Source organism: Lagopus leucura, unplaced genomic scaffold (assembly GCF_019238085.1).
Source record: "Lagopus leucura isolate 7727_CA_CO unplaced genomic scaffold, USGS_WTPT01 Super-Scaffold_806, whole genome shotgun sequence".
Lineage (NCBI taxonomy): Eukaryota > Metazoa > Chordata > Aves > Galliformes > Phasianidae > Lagopus > Lagopus leucura.
This window is the reverse complement of record NW_024962260.1, coordinates 5,973,041-5,997,612: the sequence shown is the minus strand read 5'-3', so window position 1 is coordinate 5,997,612 and position 24,572 is coordinate 5,973,041. Positions and strand designations below refer to the sequence as shown.

The window sequence follows — 24,572 nt, the reverse complement described above, 5'->3', positions numbered from 1 at the left end:
CCTCACCTTGCCCAGTTCATTATACTGGCCACACCATCTCCTTGTTCCTTTCTGCTATTTATATCCCAATTCCTAAATCCACGAAAAGCTTTTGGGAAAGCAAAGCAAAGTGAAAAACCTGAAGAAAAATACACGTAGCCACAGACAGTTTGGCAACTTTCTTTCCCTGATTGTAAAAAACTGCCTCATAATTTCTCCTGTGGATCCTTTTCCCACCCCCTCTTCTGTCCCAATATATACTGTAGAACTGAAGGCATCAAGGTGTGGTTAAACCCCCTCTTCCCCCCTCCCAAAAAGAAAAAAATCCCAGCAAGGAGCTACACTTTATCTTTGAGTTTCTCCATGTAGTTTCTTATCTCTTTGGAGTCCCCCAGGTCCATATCCTGGCACACCCACTTAATGTCATCGTCATTGCTACTTAGGATTGAATTGACAGTCGGACAACCATCGTCGGGTGGGATGGTGGTGAATGTTGTGAATTTTACCCGCTTCCTTTTCGAAGTTGGCGAATGTAAAGGTTCGGATTTCTGTTCCTTTACGAGCTTGCCCCCTGAGTCAGCGCTCCTGTGAATCTGGCTCTGAATGTTCTTCTGAGCACTGCCGTTGAGGAGCTGGTTGCTCTCCTCACAACCCGTCCCTCGGTCAATAATAGTTGTGTGTTCATCCTGCTGAGGCAATGCATCTGCTGTGTTCTCCAGCAGTTCTGCTTCATTTCCCAGCCAGACCCAGTCGTGGGAATGGGTCATAGTGGTCTGTCCTTCTACCAGAACCTGCTTGTGACGGTACTTAAGTGCAAATGTTGCACAGTTTATTAGGAAGACCAGAATTGCCAGGCAGAAGACCCCTAGCAGAGCATACATCCCAATCTCCAGATCACTAAGGCCCCGAGGTGTTTGCACCAGATCATTTTCCTCCATGCCTGCGTTGCCTTTTGGGAGATCTACTTGGGCAGGGAAGTTGGTGAAGTCTATAGGAATGTTCTGCAGCTGGCTATCGTCTGAGAGTTTGCCACCGTCCAGCTTGTTGTTTTTAATCACTTTATTTTTTATCACAGATTTTGCTGTGGTGCTGACTTTCCTGATGGTGCTTTCCTCTCGTTCTGATGAAGAGCCACCATAATACCGTCCCTCCTGGCCATAACGCTCCTGGTCAGGCGCTTTGTGCCGGCGGTCGCTGGCATGGTTTTCAATCTCCTCACCATCGTAATCTCCACCTGTATCAGAGTCTGCATCATTCTGGCCAAACTTGACTTTGATGTTGCCATTCCCCACAGCCAGGATACTTTTCCTCTTAGACTTCTGGCAGGCTTCAGAAATCATCATGTCCACCTTGACTAAGGTGCCCTGACCTTCACCTTCTGCTGCCACAACCGGCCATTTCAGGGCAGCATTCTGATGGACCGAGACAACAGCTTCATCTAATGATACAGCAGAAAGAGAGAAGTCCTTAGAGTCATAAATGTCCAACGGAGTAACAGAGCTGTCACTGAACTGAATCCAGGTGCTTACCACAGCTTCCTGAAAGGAGAGGGGTATGGTTAAAGACAGGATCTCAAATACAACAGCTAAACCCACGGCCGCTCACTGATTTCTCAGCTCTGAATGAAAGCTGGAGGAAATGGGAGACAAAGTCTCTGCACTGCACTTTGAGCAAACCAGGCTTCAGCCGACAGGGCAGAAGGTTGGTCTCGTTTTTCACTGACATTCCACTGCTACCCTTCCTGCAAGTATTTTGCAAAAGAACATATGAAATAATGCATGTGAGATGCCCGCAATACCAAAGTATCCATTAGTGAGTTACAATTTACATAATTCACAAAGAAAGCCATTCCTGTCATACAAAACCTGGAAAAGACAAAACAGAAAAATTACTATAGGCACTTGAAAATAAGAAGTTTTCCTCATGTCGCCCATGCACAGGTATCACAGGGAGCTGTCAAATCCAACAAGGCATAAGTATCTTTGCAGGAATAAAGAGCTACCTGGGTATCTTGGCAATGGTTTGAGCAGAAGATTCACCTGAAAGAAAAAGAGCCATGGAACAATTCCATTTTTCAGGTCTGTTCTATCGAAATATACTTTATCCTTGAGATAGTGAAAAGCTCTTCTGCATTTCTGTGTCAAGGAGAGGAGGATGAGGATTCTGGTGTGATCTCTATGATATTAACAGAAATGGCTTGGATTTAATTGGACTGTCTTTGTTCTCTGCAGGCAGCACTGCTAGAAGTCATCATTAGAAGAAAATACAAAGCTAGAGGTCAGCTGTTTGCCATTTGAATCCAATCCAGATGATATAGATATTTACTTCTCCATGTCTCAGTAGCTTTGTTTGCAGGAGATTTCTTTATTTTTTCATTTGCTCTATGTCCTGCCTCTTAAGCCAGCAGACATGCAGGCAGATTGCTGGAGTGCAGCTTCACACAAAAACTAAGTTCTTTTCTTCACCAGACTTAAACTGCAGATGGCCCTAATAACTTTACACATGGGTACATCAGAACAACTGGGCTGAAAATCACCACTGGGGAAAAACATTGCCACCCTGTTACCATCCAGGCATAATACAAATTTACAACCCAATATGGTTTCCAATTGGTTACAATTTGCTATGCTATGGTTATAAACAAAGGGAATTGCTACCCTTCTAGTTAAATTTAAAGCTTTTCAATGGAAACAGCAAGGGGAATTTAGCTACTCAGAAGGTTGGACTATACTGAATACATGATTTCCAAAGTGCTATCAGCAAGTTCCTGAGGGACTGAAAGAAGGAAAATAAGTTGTGGCACAACAAGAAAGAAGGCAAAGTTCTCAATGATTCACATGTGCTTCAAATAGCTGAAACAGAGCCAAAGTAGCTCAGGAGCTGTTAAGGGCAAAATGCGTAAGGAAATTTAAACAGCTGATCTTTCATTAGAGAAACAGCCCTAAAATGGCTGAAAAGACTGAAGCATAGAGCTAGATGGCACAGCTTAAACATACATCATAGAAATCTCTAGCAGAGCAAACTCAGCCATGGGAAAATAAATTAAAAAAAAGTTCTATGGATATGTGTAGGGAGAAAAAGATGCATCTCCACTTGTAATTCAACAACACTATTGCCTTCCTTTACCCTAAAAAAGGAGGAGGTGTCCAGCATTGAGAATTTCAGCCCAAATGGCAAGAAATCTGCAATCAAAATTAAAGCTTTTATTTTGTCCACTATTTCTTTATTAGTCTGCATGCCTGATTTTATGAAGCAGAGGTAGAGAAGAAAGAAATGAGATGAGATTTCCAGACACACATGATTTACTACAAATATCAGCGGTATGCAATACCTTAGGTGCTATTTTTTCCAGTACTGAGTTTTTTTGTTTCCAAAAGACCATTTTTTTCATAGGAAGAACCAATTTATTCATGACATGACACAACACAACACACACTGTCATGCTTATACTATGGATGGTGTTAATTAGAAGGGTGGGAAAAAAGAGTGAAAGAGAGATGGAATCTCAAATCGTGCCAAAATATACTGCATCAGCCCCAATATTCCATTCAGCAACAGATCATTTCCTCTCATTCACATTGTTAAAGGCAAGCTGAAGGCAAAGGAAGGAAGTGAATTTCCCAAATGATTATAAACTCTGAAAAGCTAAAAAGAAAAAGAAAAAGAAATGATTTAGTACCATGTCCTTCAAAGAGCTGTTTCTGCAAATCCTACGTACCGCATCAATAAATCCCCTCCGAATCTCTGACAGGGACCTCCAATTACTATCAGCAGATGAAGATGGATGGGAGCCTTCTTACCTGCAAAGCTCTTGCCCTCAATCTGACGCCCTCAAGACTGAAGTGACAAATACTTGCATTCATTAATTATTAAGCATAAACAAATAGTCGGAGGGATTCTCTCTCCAGTCTTTCTTCCCTCCACTTTTCCTTTCACTTATGCACACACACACACAAACACTCAGTTGTACTCTGTGAGCAAATGAACCACAGCTACACATTAGTGTCAGCCTCTCTTAGAGAGCAGGATGATTTATATGGTGGCTGTGATGATGTGAAGTGAGTCAGATACTGCATATTAGATCACATTAATGACAGCACAATCCAATCCAGAAGAGATGAAGAAACTACTTTCCACAACCACTTGTAAATACCATGATTTTCCTAAACACATAAAATATTTACATCAGGATATATTTTGTCTATATTTTTTCTTGTGCTTTTGCCATTCTCCTCCATTTTAAGTACAATTACATAGCAGATCAGCAAGTGTGACAGTTTTTCTTCATCTGCTGCAGTTTCTCACCTTTTCTAGCTCTGTATTATGTTGCTGTTTATCAGTCCAAGGATGCCACTTGATAAATCTTCTTGGATAGCCCTGAGTTTTGCTTTCTACTAGTATTGTTATCTTTTATTATCTACATAATGCTTAGGTGGATAAAAATAGGGGGAAATCACCAGGGTAAATAAGTGACATGGTATTAGTGGAAACTGAGAAGATATGTATTGCCTGATCTGGAATGCTCCAACTCCCCCCCTATATGAGTCAACCAAAAACACCACTGCTTGCTGGCTATGCCTGTTCCACCTAGGGAAAACTACCAGGCTCACTCTCCAGAAGGCAACCTGAATGCAGGAAGCAGAGCTGGTTGGGAAGCTCAGCAGAAAGCACATAAGACAGAGACCTAATGGGTCCTGCAGAGCTGGGACTTGCACAGGTTGCCTGTGGAAATCTAGGAGCCAGACTGCTGATTGTTTTGCCCTCGGAAGCCTCAAATATCCTTTGAAAGTCTGGCATCTTATCGTGTTTCACTGAGTCCATCTGTGGCATCACAGAAACCTTTTGGCATGAAAGATTATGATTACAAAGCATCCTTGCCCAAAAAGTCTGGGATTAGCTTTACACCAGGGCACGATACCTTGTATTCTTCAAGCAAAAATTAGAGAAATAAGATATGTAGGACTGATTGTATTTTAGAGAACAATGATGCTTAGAAACATGCATGAGAGGACTTATCAATATATTTTACCTCATCCCATGACAAGAGTTCTTCAAATGGCCTTCATTCACCAAAGCACATGTAACAGTAGCTGTGAATAAGCCCTAAACTTCTGGTGTCAGCTGCAATAGTCTTGGAGTGAGGCAGGACACCAAAGGAAAAAAGGACAGCTGAACAGCTCTGCAGAAAATACCTCCCCCCCCCCCCAAAAAAAAATATATAATAATAATAATAAAGGAAAAGGTAACACTGTTCTCAGCTTCCTCTATTAGACCAGCTCTGATAGTTTCATCTGGGGACTTGAATGCTGAAATGGGTTTCCCAAGAAATATCAAAGTATTACATGTGCATTTATTTTTAAGCCTGTGGCTTGTGTAGTAAAAATTGGGCTTGATCATTATGATGTGGAAATGAAAAGCAGCCAACACTCAGATCTTAATTCAAACCATGCATTCCCTTACTGCGTATTTCTTTCTCTTCTTTTTGTCCATTCTGCTAATGTGACATTCTTTTCCAGTGGGAATTTGCTTGTATTTGCAAGGGAAGAATTCAGATTCTTATCTAACAACACATCATTTCTCTTTCCCATCCTGCTTAATCCCGTTATCATACAAGGTGCCATTACATTCATTGCTCTATCAGTTTAAAGAATATAGAAACACAATTTAAAAGTAATTTACACTGCAAGAACAAAGTAATGAATCCACACCATAAAAATACCCTCAATATCCATTACTTAACTCTGAGATGTCAGTGAACTCCCAGAAATAGCTTTCATGAAGGACACAAGCTAAAAAAGGACACTATTGTGTCAATCCAAAGGGCAGGGATGTGTAAAAACTCCAGCTTGTCATCCTGGCTCAAGTGACACTGAGCACCCTCACCTCCTATCAGGGGGAAAGCTGACATCTTGCAGGACACTCCCTGAGGTTACAGATGACCTCATAGTGCTGGGTCCTGCCACTGATGCCAACATGAGCTACACGCACGGAGGAGAAGAACTTGGCCTTTAAAAAGTGCTAACACTGCTCTTTTTGATTCTATAGAAAATATCTTCAGTTTTCTAGTAGTGCTGAGAGATGCTTTAATACATACAGTTATTTACTAAGGGCTTTCTTTTGTCTTTCTTCCACTTTATCTGCTGCCAGTTCATTACACTACATGCCATACCCTGCAGTGACGAAAAAGCTGTGATATGACTGAGCTTCCCCTGAAGAGCTAGCAGAAATGTAAGAGTCCTTGAAGCTCATTCAGATCTGAAAACACTTAACCACTGAAGATTTTCTTTTATTTACATTTTGAAGAAGGCTTTAAGATAGCAGTGTTTATTGAACAAGTCTGCAAGCCAAATGGAACAGCTTTCCTACCTGAGCAGATTGCCACTAAAAACAGACTGTGCACAGCTACAGTTTCCAAATTTTGAGAAAATATTTCAACTTAATACTTAAAATTTGGTTAACCTCCACTTATTTTTAGGCACCTAAATCATTAGTCCATTTTCAGCATTAAAGAACTAGCCATTGATTTCAAGAAACTGAGGTGTGGGCTCAGCATCCCACAAGGTCACCTCAGGTAATTAGTTGCCTAACGATAGATAGAGATACCTAATTTCAGGCATCTGAGAGTAAAAGGAAGGAAAAAGTGGCTTATCTGTTTTGAATTGCTAAATGTTTGGGAAAACTGTGAACCTTTTCAGGACTTGTGCTTTGGTTGCTGTGTTACCTGTGCAGAAATGATGTGTGTAACCAAGGAAATAATCTAGTCATTATGTTCACTGAAAGTCACAGATAAGATACTGAATTCATTCCTATGATATTGAAGGATCTGTAATATCACAACTGTAAAGTGCTGTGCGTTTTCTATTCCACAATGGAGATGTACTGCTTAATCTGGTAGGAACAATATTGTGCCTGCCAGAGTACCAAACACCCAAGCATATTTGTTGATAGACTTTGAGGCTTGGCCATTGAAGATACTAAAGTGGAGCTAAGGAAAATACTTGACTAAGAACACACTGACATATAACAATACTGATATATATATAATTATTCCTGAGGAAAAGGACTTCAGCTATCCTAACTTCTATTTTGTTTCTCAGCTGCATCAGTGTGGCTCTTTGTAGGCTCAGGCAGTGGGGACAGCAGCATCGCCATGCTGCTCAGCACTACACCACACAGAAGATACTGCTCAGAATGGAATATGCCCAGTCATTTCTGTAACACAAATGTGCCACTTGGAGGAAACAGATACTGTTTCCCACAAGAAAATTCAGCTTCAACAGGAATATTTCACTAACATTTTGTTCCAAAAGACAGACACTGGGAAAAAGTATTTCAAAACAAAACAGGTTTACATGTTATTTTTTTTGTTGTTATTCCATTACTTGCTAATTGACGTGATATAGAATGTCATTTCATATCATACTACCGTGCCATAATACAATATGAGATGCCATATTGTACACTAATGATGTCATGTATTAGTATGTCTTAATACCTTCTGTTTTGATAAGTATCTTTGCATACTCAGGCCTACAAATCTGAGTAATTGATGATAAATCTGTCAAACTTTCCAGATTCACAAGCTCTTTTATCTTGCAATCAAAGCCATGATTCTCCCAATGATGCTGCCATAGAAATGGTGTTCTGTCTACTTAATGCAATTGGATTAGGCATGCTTTAGCTTTTACTTTTACGGTCTTTCTCTGAAGACACCATGTCAGAAGTGGTTTCTAAGCCCTGGAGAAAGGGCATAAATGGGTTAATTAGATAAGATTCTTATTTCTACAGGATACAGTAAATTGAGCAGATGGGCAGCATGTCCTCCTAGTTTAGTGACATTTTCCTGTCACTAAGTTATAAAACAATCTAAATTATTTTCATGTTCCAGAAAATTAGGTAGCAATAATCACAAAAATGGGCCATTAAGGTTGACTTGAGATGTAATACAGTTTCTCTTAGAGGAGTAGATGTAGGCAAAGTTAACTGCATGGTCCCCAGCCCCACTCCTCAAACTGGCTAACTGAGCAATGAACACAGATACAACATGTTTTGCTGCTGCTGCTGTTTTTAATCTGTTCCAATACAACTGTTTGCCTTGGTCTGGTGTTAATCCTTTTCCCTCTTTTCTACATGGGAACTGAGGACTGCTTGGAAGCCTCCTTTTCCAGAGATGGAAATTTGCTGGCTTAAATTAAGAATCACCATATTGACACCCTAATAATGAACTCCCCAAAATCTATTTGAAAAATAGAAGGACAGAGGAGACTGGAAGCCTGCTGTGAATCCAGGAGGAAAAAGAAAAGTATTTGGCTTTCTTCTGCCTCTACTTTATAGCTCTTCAAAATATAAAATTGTTGTGATACACAGAGCTCTTTGCTCTCTGGCATGGAAAACAAGGGCATGCTCATAAAGCAAACAGAGATCACTGTCCAGAGACTGTGTTGCAAAAATAACAGATGTTGCATTATTTAAAGAAAGGGTACTAAAAATGTAAATAATGCAAACTTTAGTATAGCCAGAACTCTTAGAGTGGATTAAGTCCATATCTGAAAGGAAGAAATGAGAAGACAGATCCAGAGTAACTCTGCAGAAAAGCAATTGCTGTAGACATGAGCTAGGATTACTTGTACACTTGATACTAAAATATCACATGTACTTTGCATTGATAAAACACTGTCCCCATTCCAAAAGGCAACAACAGTAAAAGCTGAGGTGTGAACTACCTGCTTAGGAGTATGAAGTAGCTCTTGAGCAACAGTTGTAGCCACAATGGCTCGACTACTTGCTGCGCTTGGCTGAAGAAAGAGTGAAAGCCCAGCCACCATCTGGACTCCAAGGTCTGTTATGGTCACTTTGTCATCTAGAACAGTCACTGTCTTCTCTGCCAGGATGGAGTCAGACAGAGGAGACAAAACCTGTAGAGAAACACAAAAGAATCAATTTAGAGAAGGGCCGATAATTTAAAATAATATCTCTTATGTTTATTGCTCTTCTTGTCTCCAAAGCCTTAAGCATAAAACCTAGTGGGAGAGTGCGCTGAAAAGGCAGTCTGATTTCAAATGGTGTGTGGAAAAAACATTCTGTACAGAGGTTATTCCTAAGGGAGACTGGACACATTTAGGATTTGTCCTTTGCTTCTTTGCCTGGTAATTCCTGTAGCAGGATATCCTTCCCTTTAACACATTTGAGAGCCATACTGCTGTCTTTATGGGAACTTTGGAAGGCATTGTTCACATATATATTGTCCTCTCCACCTTCCCCATCTCATAGGCAAGCTTTATTCAGATTTTGTGCATTGGGTTTCCTCAGCTGGAGAAGAACTGAGACATGGTATTGTCAATTTCCACTATTGGCCTTTCAGGGTTAATTCACCAGGCTGTATTTTTGTTTCCTGAGTTAACGTTTAACTAAGTCAAAAGAAAACAGGCATTATCTAAAGGTCTTCGTGTCATAAAGTCAAAATGATGCTCATCAGTTGACTGGTGATAGTCTGCATCTATGTAGGACAAGGACTCTGACTTCTCACAACCTGCAATTGCTGCCTTTTCTAAATGCCTCTGAAGGCTGCATGTCCCACTCCTGGTCATTCAGCATGTCTTGCACTGCCACTAGCTTGGTTGAATGTCCCCTCACTAACGCTAATGTGTGTGACACTCTAGAAGGTCACAGGAATGTAATGGGAAACTATCCTGTTTCAAGACAGAGGAAAGCTGTACTGTATTTTGTGCCCATGTATAGATTCTCTAAGTGAATGGTAGAATGTGGCAGCCCAGAGCACAGTACCTGCATTGTTGTCATTCCTACTTCCCGTCCGATTAAAATCCTTCCTTCCTGCAGCTTTGCAATGTGAGGTTCTTCCAGCTTCATAAAATCCATTACGAGGTCTGTAATGTCAAACTGCCAATCCGAGCCCAGCAGGTAGCTCAGCTGACCCCAAGGGCTAGAATCCTCAGCTACAAACTGTGTCAGGACTCGCACCATGGCATGCTGGTACTGGAGAGTGCATCCTCTTCCTTTCCGTTCATCTTCATCTTCATCATCACTGTCTCTGGTGGGTCTTTTTGATTTAAAAAAAAAAAAAAAAGAATAAAGAATTGTTTTCAGGAAAATTAGACAAACTAACACTGCAGTGCTAGTGGAGAGGATTCCCTTAAGTTATTAAGCCCTCCCTTCTGTTTTGTTAAGATCATTGCTAATTCGTGGCTATTCAGCACTAAAAAGAACAACACAAATGAACAACAACACTTCTTCATCTAAGTTGGTATGTGTGAACAACAGTTACAATCACAAAGTTTTATGCTCTGTTGAGTATGATAGACACAAACACAACAAGAATTCCATAGACTTTAAAACCTTTATTAGACCTGCAAATGTCCAGAGCAAAACTAAAGCTGCCAGTGCTGCTGTTACACAAGGAAAGATGCTGCATTTTGGTGCAGAAGCAGCTGTTCTTGCTGAGAGTTAAAATCAACTCTATTATTTCACAAAAATACCCAAGAAATCGAGCATCTCAGACACACCTTTTGTTGGAAACCACGGGGACCCGCCAGCCTTTTATTTGGCTCAGTTCTGTGTCCGAAATGTCTATCTGAAGAGGCAGGCGTGGGACCCAGACTGTGATTTGCAGAGGAGCGCTCAGATACTGATACGTGAAGTTCACGAGCACATTCACCTTGCCTTTCATTTCTTTGCCATTGACATAAACATAGTCACATCTATCAGAAACCTAAGGTGAGGGAGAGAGAAAGAAGAAAACGTAATTGTTGAAACAACACAGGCTCTAAGGGTAACCATCACAGCTCAAAATAAAACAAAACAAAACAAAACAAAACAGAAAACCCCCCAAAAGACACTCTTTTTGCATGTTAATGACAACCTTTTAGAATGGGAACAGATAAACACAAAAATTAATTGCCTCTGCAGGTGCCTGAAAATTGGGTACCAGTTATGAAAGTAGTGGTTGATCCTCTGTTTGCTATGCACTGTTCACAGTGCTGTGGAATTTGAAATGAGCGTGGCTGTTTCACAGCTTGGCCAAGAGGAACTTGAGAAACCATGACATGTCTCAATGGTGGCAAGCAACAAATCGAAGCCCTACTCCAACAAGATTTGATCTTCAGCAGGAAGTGACACTGCTTTCAGTCCTCAAAACAAAGCTGACTTTGGAGTGGATTTCAGCCACTGCAGAATAACAGAAATCTATTTGTTCCCTCTGCAATAAACATTATTTGTTTGTAAATGCTTACATTTTAGTTAAAGCTGTAAAGTATTTCTAAACACTGCAGTAGATTTATCATTAACATGTAAATACTGTCTTGAAATATAAGCAAGTATTATCATAGCCATGTAAGAGTTATATCAGTAATCACATCTTTAATCAATGTTGTAATTTACAGACCATTGAGTTTTCTCATTTATTACTTTACTGAGTACCAGTGATAAAATCACTCCCAAATATATAAATCATTAAGAGGGATGCAAATAGTATGAAGTGACTTCACGTGATAAAGTCATTGTCGTATCTATTCCTAAAGGTGTCATAAATGTCTGGGGGAATCCTGTGGTACATTAATCATATATTAAGTGGCTAGCAATGGGAGCTGTTATATTATTAAATGAGCTGACATGTCTGCAGAAATTAACAGTGAACCCAGCAGATTTCTTCCACTCCTGTTCTTGCTCCCATCCCATCAGATATATTTCATCACCCATAACAAATATTGGCAGAGGTGGTAATGTGTCTCTCCACCTGAACACATACCATCCTCTGCTCCCTTTTACTTCCACTCAACACCATTTTATTCTAATGAAGATTTCCAACTGGAAACTTTCACATCCTCATACTCTTAGAACAGATGGGTGTCCTTTGTGACCACAGATACAGGAGCTGAATTTTTCCCAGTTTGACATATACACCCCACTTTGTATCCTTCGTCAGGTTTAAGTGCTGCCCACATTCTGGTAAAATAATTGATTGCAAAAGGAAACTTCAGAGAATATAATACAAACATTTTTATGACTCATTTACTAAGAAGGTTATGCTGTGGCTGGGCTCTGTTGACTGAAAACAGTTCTACAAGCTACAATAAAAGGCCCACCAGCTTTTCTAGGCTTCTCCCTCAGACCAAGGTTTAAAAGTCCGATGGTATCAACACAAATGGCATGCCCCATTTTTACACATGTTAACTTGAACAGTAATCAGAAATGGTCTTTGTTCACACTAGGCTGTTTCAGAATGACTGCTCAATTTAATCTACGGGTACTATGCAGCAGAGATGTATAATGTGATATATACTACAATAGAGTGATTCACAACCCTGTCCTATATTTGCTGCTGTGGCTTTCTACAGTGCCTTTGTATCAGCTTCACCCTGGGAGAAGCAGCATCAGGAAAATGTTTCTCATGAAAATTACTACAGAACAGGCAAGTGAAGGCTACATGTCAGGAGTTCCAGCCTGGACTCCTTGACAACATCATCTCTGCCTAGAGCACAACTATTAGCACACACTGGGGCAGTCAGCTTCCAGATTTGAGCTGCTGATATCTAGCACAAGCCTGCTGTCCAGCTGCTGCTGTCTCCACTGCTCAAAAACAAGTGGCCAGTGGCTGACCCTCAATGCTTGGCAGCATCAGACCCCCTTCTTCCAGCAGCTGACAATGTCTCTCCATCTCTGATAGAAATTTGGGAATTATTTTAACCAGATTTTTAATTCTTTGATAGCTGAAGTGAAAAGGAATTCATATCTAAACAAAATAACAAAAAATTAATGTTATCAATAGCACAACATCCTCAGTGAAAGTACAAGGAAGTCCTGGCTGACACTGAATCTGATTTCTTTCTTCCTCTATGATCCCAGGAAAGTCAGTTCAACTCTTTCTGTCTGTTTTCTCCCATTATTGCAAGCAATGCAGCCCAGGGAGCCTTGGTCAGGAGAGTCAGAAAGTCACAATACCTGGAGAGCAGACCAATTTCTAGAGCCAAATCAGAAATAGTGCTCCTGGAGGACAAGATTCTATCTCTGGGTCAGCTGATAAAGCAGATTCAGATATGACTCTTCTTTCCTTAGCTCTACCTTCCTCTGAGCAGAAGTCTTTGGGGAGGCTGGTCAGTGAGATCTAATTGAATCATGCTTGCAGCAGTAGCCACTCTCCTTCTGAAACTGGCTCCATCCTCTTCATTCCTATGAGCTGATCCCAAAGGCAACTGGATGAGCCTTTGGAGTTAGTTGAACAAGCTTCTTATTTATACACATAGTAAGCCACATGCACATGCTAATAAAAGATTCCTGATAACATATTTAGCTTCAGTCCTACCTGATCTGGTCTAGGTATATGATTTAATATTATCTAAAGCCCAACATTGTCAGTAACAGAACAAATGTGTCTGTCAGGGAAAATATGCAATAACAATAGCAGCAAAACTGCAAGTCCTAAATGGTCCTGGGCTGAGATCCAAACTCTATCTGTATTTGTAAAGCTGCTATATCCCTTCATGGGTACGCAACAAACAAATGGCTAAACAAATACATATAGCATCCTAAGGTAGTGGCTGCTGCAGCTAACAAGCAGCCCTTAAAATTGCTACAGGTTAATATTTAGTACTAGACATGCATCAGCAACAGTGGCAGGTCTTTATGACTTGCATTGAAAAAAACATTACTCTTTTCACCAAGTACAAGCAGCACTAATGTCCTTACACATGCTCCTTCTTCTGTTCCTTTATTTCCTATACAGGCATAACACAGAGAGAGTCTAGGAGGAGCACATTTGATATGGTATTACTGCATGCATTTCAACTTTGTGCCTTCAGGTATTCACTGTTCTTGAAGTAACACTGATTGCTTTTTACAAAGAAAGGCAACAGACTATCCAACTCGTGCTGTACAGGGGTGAAAGGGAGAAGGGAACAGGATCTCAGCATCCAACTCACAATGCGAAGGCTAACTTGCTAAGCGGATGCCCGTCACAAAAAAATGTAGGAGTTATGTGTGCTGCATCAGTCCACTTAGCTCAGACTAACTCAGTCAGATGGAAGTAACAGCACAGCCAACTTGCTAGGAACAACTCAAAGCAGCCTTGGTGACACTATTTTGATCCTTACGCACACGGGGTTTAAAAAAGATGAAAACAAGAATGATGGGGACAACTAAAAGCACTGTCCTGTGGAATCATAGAAGAAAGGTAGAAGGGAGATTAAAAAAGGGTAATAAATTAAACAGGATCATGTTAGAAATCACATTATTTTTAATTTGAAAGGGATTTTTGTTTATGTATTTTAGATAGATAGATGAAAGTCTCTGTTTCCTCCAGGGCTTTGCAGTGATTCTGAGAAGGTCACCAAACATCACAGTGACCAGCACTCGTCTGCCCACAGTACTTCAAGAAGCCTCTGACAGAGAATGCAAGGCTGCAGACTGAGCAGAGATCTTGTCTCTTCTCTTGTTGTATTTATGCTTTGACTATAAAGACAATTTCTGTCTGAAATGGCTTTTTATCTTTAGCTACAGAAGAAGTGAGAGACAATGAAGGGAAAGGCTGCTTAGCCACCACCTTTAAGTGATTGTTTTTTCCTTTCTGCGTAGCAGATCCGCGAGGAGTTTTGCATTATAAAGAGATTTCTGGTGCTATTTCAGCAGTTTCTTTCATTATTAAGCTGCATTCAGCTACTTTCCTCCTTTTCTCCATTTTTCTAACTTCTTTCTTCAGATTAAAACTAAAATAAAGGAGCTAGATGGCTGAAGATGGGGCTAAGCACAGTTCTCAGGGGCTTTCTACTTTGTTTCTCCTTTTTTTCTGGCATTGTATTTTTGTGCCCCTTTGCTACAAAGGCCATTGTCTTTCCAAATGGCTTGGACAGATTCACTCTGCAACAAATCACATTTTATTGAGCTGACAGAGCAAACTACTGCCTGGAAATCAAAAGAAGAGTCATTCTTGAATCGCTACCTATGGCACTCTGACTTTGTGATCTGGGGAGTGAATGTACCTTTCCACCTAGTAACGAACAAATTAACTGCAACAGATATTGGGTTTTCTAGTACCAGTCAAATGCAAAACCTCTGGGTCTTCCTTTCTCTTACTTATTTCAGATTAAGGTCTTGATCCCACAGTGAGGTCTGTATTGCAGAATTGCAAGAATCGAGATGGCTATCACAACATGAGCTGCCTGTCACACCATATGGGGTGTGACAGTGTACTGCCTTGGACTCTGCAGCTATAAAAGGGCTGCTGACACTTCTGAAAGATTATCTCCCCTTTGTTGGCTAATTTCTGCTACAGATTACTAAGAAATTTTCATCCAATTACTGCTGGAGGCAGATAGTTTAAATAAGACAAATATCATGTCAAACATAAGCTGGGACTGTCTTTCAAAAGATGGCAAACTCAAAATGCTGTCTGCTCTGGTTTGTGTCAGTTGTACACAGGAGTGGAAAGAATGACAGCTATAAGATCCACAAATAAATGGTACCAACCATGTGAGCCTAGCATATAGCTTGTTTATCATCCAAGCAATTTTTCACCTCTTAAGACATTAATCCTTAGCAACAGGTCCCTGAAGAACAGTCCTGAAGGACAAAAAAGAGAAGCTTTTAATATGGCAATGCTGTTAAGTTTATGAAAACTGCAAATTAGTGAAGAATCTATCTGTTTTCTAGGAACAAATCTCTCTGGTTTACCCTTAACTAAACACCCTGAGGTTTAAAATTCTCTAAACTTTTAAATGGAACAGAAACAAAGAGAAATGGGAAAGCAATTCTAGGTGGACCTGCTTAAGTAGGGGAGCTGGACAAGGTGACCTTCAGAGATCCCTTTCAAACTCACCTATTCTGCAATTAAATAATATCGTGTTATGATAATGGTAGAAGTCCTTGTATTCATTAGCTTTCTACACCTAGAAAGGCTAATTGCAAATAAAGACATAAATATTTCAATATCTGTGGGATAAATATTTTAAACTCTATTTTTGGTAGAGTTGCTTCACAAACTGATTGGCTTCCATCACTTGAAGGTATGAAAAAAGCAGAAGTGTCAGAGAAATCAAAGGGAAGCAAATGCAGTAGAAAAGCAGCTTGGTAAGTACTTCATAGGATGTTAGCTGGCTACTGCTCTGTAAATACAGAGGGAGACTAAAATGATTAGAACTAACTTGTATTCTTAGAGAGAAGCTTTAGGTGTGACTGGCATGAGCGCTGACTGTGGGTGATGAGAACCTTGCTGAGATACGTGCATAAAGTGGAGGCATATTCAGCTGGAGGCCACTTTAAGTAAAATAGGCCAAAATGACTTGTCAAAAGATTCTGCAGGTCAGGGTTGGAAATGTGAAGAGTTGTGTTCTTTCCTCCTAGATTGTTTTTTGAAAAGTGAGGCTGCTCAGCCCTCTTCAATGGAGTTTCCTTTGAGACAGCAACACATAAATCCAATGTAACTCTGGGTTCAGCACCTGGCGAACAATTCGATGTTCTCAACTTCTCTTGGAAATAACATCAAGATGCCAAAAAAACTGTTTCCCTTCAGAATAGCCCTCAGAATAATGTGTGGGCTGCAAGAGCAGGAAACTTGCATGCCTGTGTGCCACTGCCCTTGCAGTCCTTCACATCTGCCACACCTGACACAGAGTGCTTTTCTGTCACTCACAGCTTTAAAACGACAGACAAAAAGAAGCTTGCATTTCTGTTAAGAGACCGTACCTCACAGAGAGGTTACTCCTGCTTTTTTTTCCACCTCAATCTGCTTTTATTGTTGGAAGAACATACTTTATACTTCGTGTGACGAGACCAATATTGCAGTTTTGAAGAATCTCAGGTTTCTTGAAGGACATTGTCTGTCAACAAGACAGAGCAAGAATGGACATCCTATTTCTGAACAGGTCTGGCCTTGATGGGCTTTCTTCTTAGGGACCTGGCCAGGCCAGTTTTGTGATACATGGCTTCCAATCTATTCTCTATGACTTGGGCTCACATTCTCCTCACTCTGTAATTTTGACAAGACAAAGAAGCATTGGTGTGTGTCTTTAAACAAATTTATTTAAAATAATAAACTTTGTAGTGGCTTCTCTGATGATCATTCCCACGAGGCTGGAAAGGTCCAGAATCTGTTATTTTGAGTAAACCCATTTGCTCATTTCTGTTATACTAATGTAAGTGTTGCTATGTATTCAAAGGTTACATAAATGCTTAAATATTTATGAAAGCACTTCTATGAGCAAAAAGCTTTTTTCAGTACCTCTTAAAGGAATCTCAATTTCAATGAGAAAACTTACAGGATAATTAGTAAAGAACAGTGATGCTCAGCAGTTTTCAAAGATATAACTCTCTTACAATTTCAGCTCAGCATCATCACTCTTATATACCAGAAGGGCAATTGAAGTACTTGAAGGTTAAGCTTTGTGAAAAAAAGTCATTCATCCCATTAATAAATACAAAGCACCAGAATGACTTATCCATTAAGTATACTAACACTTAAATATCAGACAGCAAATGCTAGGCAGTGATAAACCATTCGACTAGATTTTGAGGCATTTTTCCAGGATTTTGAAATATTGGTATCCTTGCTGTAGAATTTGTTCTACAATAATCTTACAACATTTTCTGCAGAAATGTTAGAGGTTTTCAGACTGTGGTTCTATAGATTAAGAAAGTCTATGTTACATTAACATCACCTGATGGCAACTGCTTCATAAGAGGGATTTCAGTGCCTGATTGAATAACTCTGCGTAATCAGTAACCTGCTGCTGGAAAATGGAAGCAGTCTCAAGGTCCTTAGTACTTATTTTCTCATGCTAGACAGTTTAAACCTGGTAAGAGTTAAAGCTTCAGACACAAGTTCTTCCACAATCTCTGGCCTGATATTTACAGCTCTGTCACACTCAGAACAGCCTTTATAAAGGAGGTATCCATTACAGGAGTTGCTAATTGCTAGTGTGCCTCAACTTGCCAGAGCTACTCCCTGTTTCCACTGACTTCAGCTGGAGCTGTGCTCAGTGACTTGGAAAGTGAAGCCAAAAACTCCCCTCATCAGGACAGCATTAAGACAAATACAGCAATGAAGACTTTACCCTGATAAGGCTGTCATATAAACGAAAGGCTTGATTTTTTTCCTCTTGCAAGCAAGAATAACGCTGAGAGTTGCTTTATACCTATGACCCAGCAGAATAAAATGAATTTGTTTCTGCAAAATATTGAGGACTTATCACCCCCACTCTGGAAACAGTGATGAGGGAGCAGGGCAGCTATTACACTTTAATAAGCGATTAAAGCCACTCTTAGAATTAACTCTGCAGTTTTCAGTGGATAACATGGCTTCTGCTTTCACGTTGCATTGTGCTTGTGAGCAGCTGCCATGTTCCAAATGTGGTTTCAATTCCTGCAATCAGCCCTTAGGCAAAATTCCCAGCAACCCGCACTAATAATGCAGGGAATGAGCCTGGAGCACTGAAGAAAAGGAGAGGACTCTGTAAAGTCAGGGCCACAGTTTAGAAGCAATTTGGACTCTCTTCTCTGAGAAGCATCTGCATTTTCAGTATCAGCAGCCAGATTAGCAAAACTAACTAGAAAACCCCCAAAGCTAGAGAGCATTTCTTAGGGAAAAGGCTGTACATTATCTAATCTCATTACAAAGATTTTGCTGGCAGCTCTGCAGAGCAGAAGCAGTACATTTAACCAACTGAATATCATTCACTATGACAGAACTGAGAGAGTAAAAGGGGCAAAAAATGCCAGCTGAGGCTGGAGGGCATCTATTTGCTCCCAAATGACCAGCTTCTGAAGCTCAACTGTAGCTGTGCTGAGCCACAGGAGCTCTCTGCAGATACCATTATCACGTAAAACAAAATCTGTCTTGTTTTGTGCACTCTCAAGTCAAGTAATTTCTGAAAATGGGGCAGAATAGAGAGTTTGGCTACTGCTCACCAGGGATGCACCAGTCTACACGTACAACGCAGTCCCAGATTTCTTTCATGCCAAAGCAGGGTGAATGCAGAAACTTTTAATTGCTTCCAACTACATGCTTTGGACAGTAGTTGCACATCTGAGAACATCACATTGCTTGTGGTTACCTAGCTTCATATGTATCTGCAGTATACAAGTTCACACTGTGTATATTACAGCTATTGGCAGGAAAAAAGGAAGAAGAGAGGCAAAACATCACTTTTTCTAACTACATTTTTCAAAAAGATCTGGAGAAAACATCTAATCCTCCCATCAAATCTATAGCTGCCACAAGACTCATTCTATTTCTCTCATTCTCTTCCCTAGTCTTGAACTTGCAGCTTTGAAGTTGATTTTGAAGCATTTTCTGTGGATTTTCAGGCATTGTTATTGCCACTTTGCTTTGATTTTTCATTTGGGTTGTATAGGTTTTTCACTCTGGCATCACTAACGCCAGCAGTGAACTGCGTGAAGGCAGGAGATGACAGGGAAAGCAGTCTGCAAGGGTATGGCTCAAATGCTTCATTAGCTGCCTTTGAAATCTTTGCCTATTATGTGATGGCAAGGTATTTACACCTTTTATTGCTGGATTCAAGTAGCTCAGATTATGTCTATTTTGAGTTTCAATTTCAATTGCAACCGACTGTTTGGGCAATACTGTTATACGTTAATGGCAGAACATCTTCTATGAAAGCTCCACATACGGCTGTCCTCTATGTTGTATTTGCATCTGACATTACTGTGCAATCAGGTTTCGTTTTTCAGAAACTCCTCTGAAGTTTTTTCACTTTGCTGATATGTACTGATCCCTGTAAATCACAGGGCTATGAGAAATATGGAGGAGGGCAAGGAGGTGGATTTTCTCTTTGTTATTCTGTTCAGAATACATATCATATTGGATTTACCAGAAGAAAAGCCTACAAAGTAACAGGGCTTAAAGAACAGCAAAACAATGGAATGTCCATGCTGTGACTTTCCTTGTGTTTTCAAAGCTTTTCACCTTCACACAGATCATACAGAAACACAGTAATAGAAGCAGAAAGAGGAACCATCAGATAGAAAAACTGCTAGTTTTGCTCTCACACAGATACAGCTTCTGCTTTCAAGGCTATATCAGAATGTGGTGAGCTGGAACTGTATTTGCAGTTCATCAGCCACTGCACATTCATTTCAGGAAAGCGACTGTGCTGGCCCTTCTGGTTTCTGCACCATGGGGGGAAGCACTGACAGATCCTATGCTTGTTCAGAGCCTGCTGCTGTGTTCCCTCAGTCCCATGCAGGGAGCATGCCAGGCTCACACACAGTCCAAAAGCAGCACGGTTGTGATGGTTCTGACAGCAGTGTCACATAAACTGGGCATCCTGCTCTCACTTCTGGAGCTAACCAAGGGAAGGCTTGCATCCCTGAGAATGAGCACAGACTCCTCACAAGGCAGAATGCAACTTTTCTATTTTCCTTCCAGAAAGTTTCAGCTCCTAGTTTTTCTTATTTTTCCCAGTGATAGCGCTGCTGCAATTTTGGCTATGTGAATGAAGCACCTGAAAGAGGCATCGGAGCTCTGTGAGCAGCTGCCTCCGTGCCACAAGAGGAGGAGGACTGCTTGTAGCTGTGAGTGCTTCGACTGAACCCTTCATGCCCCCACCAACCACAGAAGACATTACATTCAAGCATATGGTCATAACAGATTTCAGGAAACCCTGTTTCATTTTTCCTTTCATCTCACAGGACTGAGTTAGGAACAAGACGTGTTTTAGTCTAAACTTCATCCTCCTACTTGTTATTTAGCATTGACATCTCTAGAACAGTTCCACCTACCTAACAAATTACAAATACAAGTTTCTTTGACCTAAGTAAAAGCTGAGCAATAAATCAATTGCATTGTATTCACTATAGCAGCTTTTAATTGGGGGGGGTAGCAATTTCCTTAATCAAAAAAGCTGGTAGGAACAACAGGTTCTCATCAGCCCCTTGTTCTTATTTTCTCCTACAACTTAAAAGCAGAACAATAAATCCTAAATCCTCTGAGTCTTGAAGGCTTTGCAGTAAAGCCCCATACATAGAAAGCATGCATGTGCTGAGGTGCAGAAATGCAGTAGATGTTTGGATGCTTCCCCTGCTATGTGTAGAAGGACTTGAAAGGGTTGAGAAAAAAATGCAATGTGCCCATGATGTGCCAGGGTTTCTAATGGGCTGATTTCTTCTGAAACTCTGCTTCCCTGTGAAATCACCATCTGCATCATCACACTTCATCACAGCCATCACCACATCATTACTCGCCTCCAGATGCAGAGAAATTAGAGGGAAGAAACCTCGGAGGCCATGGGAAGCTTTGTTTGGAGCAGACTTTTCTTGCCTCTGATACAGAGTTTCCTAATTCTTGTACTTTGGCAATATCCATAACTTTTTGTTGAACTAAGTACAGTTATCTCCAAATTATGCTTAGGAAGCATTGATTCTCTATGAGACCACTGTAACACTAATAGTATAACCTTTTAATTTCAACAGGAAAGGAATCAGATCTTGAATTAGTCCTATGGAAAGTGACACAACAGATATTTAGGTCATTCCTCAACAATCTCAAGCATTTCCATATCCTTCCATAGATATTTATAGATATATATTTTTATAGAAAGCACTTATTTTTGTTATGGGTTTTGTTTTGAACCATGGTAGTATGATGAGCCATGAAGGAGCCCGAGGGACTGTCCCTATACTGTTAAAAATTCAGGGTGAGCTTTCCTGATGGCTTTAATGAGTGCAGCACTTTAATGAGTGCAGCACTGAGCCACAAGAGTTCGATCCTTTAGAGCTGCCTGCAGCTCAGCCTCTCACCTTGGAACTGCATTCAATCTACTGACAGAAAAAGAGGTAACGCAATTTCTAATAAAACTACCTGAAGATGATGCCAACGAGTGGTTTCAAACCAAAATAAAAGCAGTGCTTTCCTTTTCTACTTGTAAAATACACTGTATATTTTGCTAATAGTGGAAAGCAGTGACAGTTCTTTGCAGTTATCTGAGCAGCAGCCCCTGTCCATGGCAGGGGGTTGGAACTAAATGATCATAGCATCATAGAATCTTTAAGGTCCCCTCTAACCCATATCATTCTATGACTCCATGATTACATGAACTGAAGGGGTTGAAGCACAGCTATTTATTTAAGATTGAGTATATTAAGACAATAGAAAAGTGTCTTCTAAATATGTATCTTCTTAACAAATGCCGATGACTTCTCTGAGAAACAGGTTTTGTGTGTGATATGGTGCCAGACATAATGTTTAAAAATTAAGTTACTACAATTAGCATACAACTATTTATTTACATATTAGGACCCCATGTTCATCTGTCAGCTTTCTTATTGGCAAACTGAGATTTTCCTCCATCAGGCGTCATAAAGCATCCAGAATAGTCTTTAATCTGACTGGAACACAAATGAACAGCAGACATTTGAACATAAGCTGTGTCTTTTTAGTCAGAATTAATTCCATCATATGAACTGTTTCTGTCACAAATGGCAAAGTCTGTGAAACATTCGTGAGCCCTAAATGACAATTTCATATGAGTAGGTTCCCTGATGTTAGTAGTATTCATAGCAAAGTTATTCATGTGTGTAAATGAATACTGCATTGAGCCTTTAAACCAGATCCACAACCTGGGCAGTTGTCTGTGAGTCCCATCACTATTGCTTTCAAAGCTTTGCAAACAGCATTGCTTCCAGTCTTTTAAATACTAGAGTTCAACCACAAAAACCCTCAGCGAAATTTTCAGCCCCCAACAGTCCAGTGTTGCTTTGATCTGGGATTTTGTTTCAACTTACTGTGATAAGAAAGGGGCAGCTGTGACACGCTGTCCCAGATTTGGGCTTGTAAGAAAAATTCCTAGCATTCTTCCAATGGCTTTACCTGCAGTCAGTGTCTGTCTCTGCTTGTCGGCTCCAACGAAAACAAGAGCCCACTGTGCATTAACAACTGCCCAGGGATATCTTAAAGGTGAGAACTGTGTTTCTCTTCTCACTGATGGCCATAGCAGCTGCATATTTGAGCAACTGTTATGTGAATCTATGTTTTGAGCTTAAGACATTATTAAAGCTATTAATGTCATTTAAGAATGAAAGGAAACTAGTAAATAAGGTCTCCAGAGTATTAGGCTACTACACGCAATTTACCATTTATAAGTAATAGCAGCATAATAAAAAATATGATATAATGTGTGTAACATCACTTCATGTAGCAGTGGGATACAAGCTAGCCCAGAAATGACTCCTGAAATACAAACAGCACAAAAGATTTTGAACTGAGATTATTTTCATGGAAAAAAACAACCACAAACCCACATCCACAAGCTTGTAAGCATCAAGGGTTTTCAGTCTGGAAATGTCACAAGGTAATGCAAGTCTCCTGAAATTCTGCTCTTCTTCACAGCATGAAACCGCATCTGTTCCAGCAGCCAGGTGACCTGGGAACCCGGAGCAGTGTTTGCCCTCAAGCAAACCACACAAAAGCTCTGGCAAAAGCAGCCACATTCCACTTGAATTTCTAAGAGATGAAAAGGAGCCTATGTATGCAACAGCAATCACTGTTAATGAATACAAATACACGGATCCTACCAGTAATTTCCATCTTAGCAAAGCAGAATTTGGCCGTTGCTTGATTTTTAGTACCATAATAAATTTTTTGTCCTCTTTTAAAGGTTGGACCCCTGTGTGAAGGTCTAGAGCACTCAAAGACTTTTAAAGGTCAGGAAATCAACAGTAAATTTGGAAGTAAAGAAGAGTGCTGCTCTGAGCCGAGAGCAAGAGGTATTAAAAAAAGTAAAAGGAGTAATAGTCAGCAGATTAAGACAGGATGCAGACAATGCATTGAGCTGCCTCGAGACCAAGCTTATCACTGGGGAAACTATTACCTGTAACTTGCAGATATATCTTATCTTTCAATCTCCACTGGGCTCTGTTACTGAGAATAATGTTACAGAAGCCAAACTGAAGGCACCGTAAAAATTAATACAAATAAGCTTTTATCTGATGGCCATGTAGCAGGGCAAAAACATTACCTCTAGGCTGTTTGCAGGACCCATAAAATGGACACTTATCTGTTTGACAGATGATTCTGCTATGACAAGGATGCTTGGGAATATTAACTGTAGACACATGCACACCTTTGTGGAGGATTTCATGATCTTGTACAAAGAGGTATTGTTTATTAGGACTAGACTTCGTCTTGTAAAAGAATGGTAACTCCCAACAGGATATTCAGATGAGTATTTTACAGAGGAAAATGATAAACCTACAGAATTCAGTATAAATTCTGCCCAAGGAGGTTGTGGATGCTCCATCCCTGGAGTCAATCAAAGCCAGGCTGGATGCAGTTCTGAGCCTTGTCTGGTGGTTGGTGAGCCTGCACATAGCAGGGGTTTGAAACTGGATGATCACTGTAGTCCTTTTCAACCCAGGCCATTCAATGATTCTATGATAAAAGCTTAACTGAGAATTTCAAAAGGAATTTAGGATGGAATGCTTCTGTGCTCCATGTGAAGCTTTCCGAATATTTTTTAAACTCAGAATACGTAAAGACATTTTAGTTTAACTCAAAATCCAACTCCAAATGAAGTTTGGCTTCATTTCCCTGTGTAAAGAGATACCATGGGAACTAGAACATTCTAGATTTAAAA

At 40.3% G+C, this 24,572-nt stretch overlaps 1 protein-coding gene across 1 annotated transcript in view; it reads right to left on the bottom strand.

Annotated features, from left to right (window-relative positions):
• Positions 1-311: 311 nt before the first annotated feature.
• TMEM132C (transmembrane protein 132C) overlaps positions 312-24,572 on the bottom strand; it is an 88,647-nt gene continuing 64,386 nt past the window's right edge. The window contains exons 5-8 of the mRNA XM_042865761.1: positions 10,500-10,705; positions 9,763-10,036; positions 8,703-8,894; positions 312-1,517 (exon numbers count right to left, since the gene is read on the bottom strand). Of these exons, the coding sequence (XP_042721695.1) occupies positions 318-1,517; positions 8,703-8,894; positions 9,763-10,036; positions 10,500-10,705 (1,872 nt within the window). The 3' untranslated portion in view covers positions 312-317. The remainder of the gene's footprint in view (positions 1,518-8,702; positions 8,895-9,762; positions 10,037-10,499; positions 10,706-24,572) is intronic.